General features: G+C 36.9%; 1 protein-coding gene across 1 annotated transcript in view; it reads right to left on the bottom strand.

The window, feature by feature from the left end:
- Window positions 1-574: 574 nt before the first annotated feature.
- ANKRD7 (ankyrin repeat domain 7) overlaps window positions 575-3,923 on the bottom strand; it is an 8,539-nt gene continuing 5,190 nt past the window's right edge. The window contains 5 exon segments of the mRNA XM_005871585.1: window positions 575-628; window positions 630-720; window positions 1,825-1,931; window positions 2,802-2,975; window positions 3,136-3,250. Of these exon segments, the coding sequence (XP_005871647.1) occupies window positions 575-628; window positions 630-720; window positions 1,825-1,931; window positions 2,802-2,975; window positions 3,136-3,250 (541 nt within the window).

Below are 3,923 nucleotides of genomic sequence, written 5' to 3'. Positions count from 1 at the left end.
ATGGCCATGTATGTGCTAAATATGGTAGAAAGGTAATGGCTATTCAAGCAACAACAGTCACAATTACAGAAAGCTTAGTTCCCATTGCAAAAGAGGGACAAAAACAAAAAAAAAATGTTTTCTGAATAATGCATTTTATTTTCTCACCTACTATTAAAATCAGAAATATATGATTATACATGAAAAGTTTTATCTTTTGGGTTCATGAGAATATACTTATTGCATTGCTAATGTGTAAACACAATTAACGGAACTTGTGTGAATTAATTATATTTTGCCCAACCCTATTGCCCAGATTTTTATTAATGGCTATGTCACTAGTTGTTGGAATTCCCTGTCTTGGCATTCTTTAAATTCCCATGCCACTATGAGTTAATTTGTACATTCCGCCTACCTGTATTTCTTATATTGATTGACCCTACAAACAGGTGAAAGCAAGGATCCTTGGATCCATGGGACCAGAGTTCATAATGTGGTCACCCACACTGCAGAGCCTATTCCAGCATTGTATTTGGGGGCTCATGTTTCTCTTCTAATGATCAAATTCCATACAAGTGTTAAAAAATATGCAGTATCACTTACATAGTAAAACCATTAAAAGAAGCATATTCCTCAGCTGTGAATCCATAAATATCTTGGCAAGATAGGTCCACTTCTTTCTGAAGAAGAAGACTGACCAAATTTGTTGGTTCATCACTTAGAGCAATCATAAGGGCTGTTCTGGAACAAGAGATATAAATGTCTATTTATGGATTAAACATGTCTTGTACTTTTTTCAAAAGTTAATCTTTAAATTTACTGTTCAAGTGTAGAATCTCGATCAGGAAAAGAATCAGGGCAAGAATGTAAAAAGTGCTCTGCTCAAAAACCTGAGCCAATCCCAGATCTTATTGGGAGTCTGAATATAAAGAGCCCCTAGGAAGCTGCTAGCTCAATGGTTTTCAATGCCTCCTTCCCAAAACCCTATGGTTTTCAAGAGCCCCTAGGAAGCTGCTAGCTCAATGGTTTTCAATGCCTCCTTCCCAAAACTCTAGGGTTTTCAAGGAGATGTCTCAAAATGTTATGGAGGAGTGTGTCTGAAGCTCTGGGTTCCCTACCCTTGTTTAACTACAACATCTAGGAGGTAGAGATTGAGTTTTTGTATAAAATTCTAATGTTATAAAAAATTATCCTATATAATAAAAGCTTAATTGCTAAGTGTCTGGTCGTCTGGTCATCCCTTCAACCAAAGCATAATATGCTAATGATATGCTAAGGCTGCTCAATTGCTCGCTATGACATGCACTGACCACCCGGGGGTGGACGCTCTGACCAGCAGGTTACCTTACTGCTGGGTCCAGACGATCAGGACTGAGCGAGATGGGCTAGACATGCCCTGGAGCCCTGCCACAGTCCCTCCCAAGCTGGCCAACCTCCCCCGTCCCTCCCCAGCCCCAATCGTCCCTCGTCCTGGCCTGTGCCCTCTCACAATCTGGGACCCTTCAGGGGATGTCAGAGAGCCTGTTTCAGCCCAATCCCCCAGGCCAGGCTGAGGGACCCCAGTAGTACATGAATTCATGCACTGGACCTCTAGTTATAATAATAATAAGCTACCAATTTTGTCCAAATGTTTGATTTTACAGGAATACAGGTCTTGGGAATCTAGGTTATTGGCTCAAAATCATATGGCCATATCTTTTTCCAAAAACAACAACAGCATCAATAATATACATTTTATATATCAACATATATATGTATATACACATACATGCCCACAAATATATATTTATCATCCCATTAGGTTGTTGTAGGTATATGCTTTTATTTAGCATATCAAATTTATACCTTTGATTCTGATCTGAAGCATTCGCATCTGCTCCTCTCTTCAGAAGAAACTTCACTATTTCTGCATTGTTTTCAGTAACAGCAAGTAAAAGTGGAGTGCATCCATCCTGAAAAAAATTATTTTAGAGTATTTAAAATATTGTACATTAACATGCCTTTTAGATCCAAATTCAATTTAAAAGATAAGTGTGCTATTAAGAAACATCTGATATACACTTTAATTTTTAAAAGGTTTTGATACATAACAAAATATGATTTTAAAGACCAAGAAAATAAATTAGAGTTGGGCCAGTCAAAAAAACAAGATTAAAGTTTCAACTTTAGGCTTAATGCAAATTGTGGGTAAGAGGAGCCTAGATTATTTAGGTGATGAGCACCTAGCATTTAATATAAGTATTGCAAATCATACATTCACATTTTATAATGTTGTTAACAATTGAATTTTCATAGGGATTCATTTAAACTTCCAAGTTGGCACTACAAGTGTGTCATGTAAACAAAATATTAGTGAACTAAGGTGCTAAGAAGCTTAAAAAAATACTCATCAGTTTTCCATAATGTCTCAATAGGAGATCTGGATTACTTTTAGTATTGTAAGTGATTTTCTAATTCAACCCTATTCTTACCATTATTAATAAGTATGTAAATAGAAAAAAATATAGGCTTTATGATTCCTAATCAATATTCATTTATAGGAAAATAAAATAGTTCTCATTTGATATAGGCCTTTGAACAGTTATCACTGTTAAATGTGATGCTGCTTTAGAGGTCAGGATTATAATTTGAAATAAAATGGAGAAAGACTTTTTAAAAAGGAAAACCACACCAGTGTTTAATAATCTCATTCTCCTTCCCAATTTCATTTTGGAAAATTCACACTTTATATAACATGTGTTTCAACAGATATAAATTATCTGCAATGAATACCTCTTCCATTGCCTTCTAAAATATAATGTGTGTTTTTAATAGAAGACTACCTTATTTTGTGCTTCAAGATTAACTTTGTATTCAAGCAGTTTTTTTACTAATGCGACACTTTGGCCATAGACAGCATAATGAAGAGCAGTATTGTCATCTAAATCCATTATATTTGGGTCTGCACCTTGGTCTAGAAGCATAGCAGCACAAGTCTCGTTTTTACACTGTACTGCCTGTCAATAAAACAAAAATAGATGAGTAACCAATTTGCCACTCAGAATATGCTATATTAATCAAATGTTTAATATTTTGTTTTAAAATATGAAATTCAACAAAAGTTAATTAGGAAAAGAGCTCAAACACATTCCAATTGAAAAGGAAAAATTAGCACACCTTAATCAATGGAGATTTGTTTTCACTATCAAAGACGTTTATTTTGCATTGTTTCTCAATTAAGAAAGACACAACATTTGAACATCCAAAAGCACAGGCCAGGTGCAAAGGTGTCCTATATCAATATAACAAGACACAAAGTTAGAAATAAGGCTTAGTTTGAGAAGATACTCTATTCATGCCAGATCATATATTAAGGTATTTGCTTAATGTACTATTTATATTTAAACAAAATTTACATTAATTATAATTGCTTTTTACTGAATTATTCCTTGTGTAGTAAGAAGTGTGCCCAGCCCTCAACCCAAACACACAACCCAAAGGGCCAAACAGCTTTAAGCCCACCTAAAATAACTTTCGGTAGTAGCTTGGCAAATCCTAGCAAACATTCTATTGTCTCCTTCATCCATTATTATACATATCCTAAGAATTTAGTCCCAAGGAACCTAGGTGTCTTTTACTCAATATTTAAATCCACCTCTCCTTCCAACCCCAACCCCAGTTCTCTTTTTTCATTAATATATACATATACTAGAGCACAAATTTTTGTGCACTCGGGAGGGTCCCTCAGCCCAGCCTGTGCCCTCTCGCAGTCTGGGACCCCTCGGGGGATGACCACTTGCTGGCTTAGGCCCGCTCCCCGGGGGATTGGGAATAAGCTGGCAGTCAGACATCCCTCTGGCAGCCCAGAAGCCCTCGGGGGATGTCCACTTGCCAGCGGGCAGCAGGCCTAGCTGCAGTCGGACATCCTTAGCGCTGCTGAGGAGGCGGGAGAGGCTCCCACCACC

Source organism: Myotis brandtii, unplaced genomic scaffold, assembly GCF_000412655.1.
Source record: "Myotis brandtii unplaced genomic scaffold, ASM41265v1 scaffold348, whole genome shotgun sequence".
Classification (NCBI taxonomy): Eukaryota; Metazoa; Chordata; class Mammalia; order Chiroptera; family Vespertilionidae; genus Myotis; species Myotis brandtii.
Note: the sequence above shows the minus strand (reverse complement) of the source record. Positions and strands in the feature narration are given on the sequence as shown.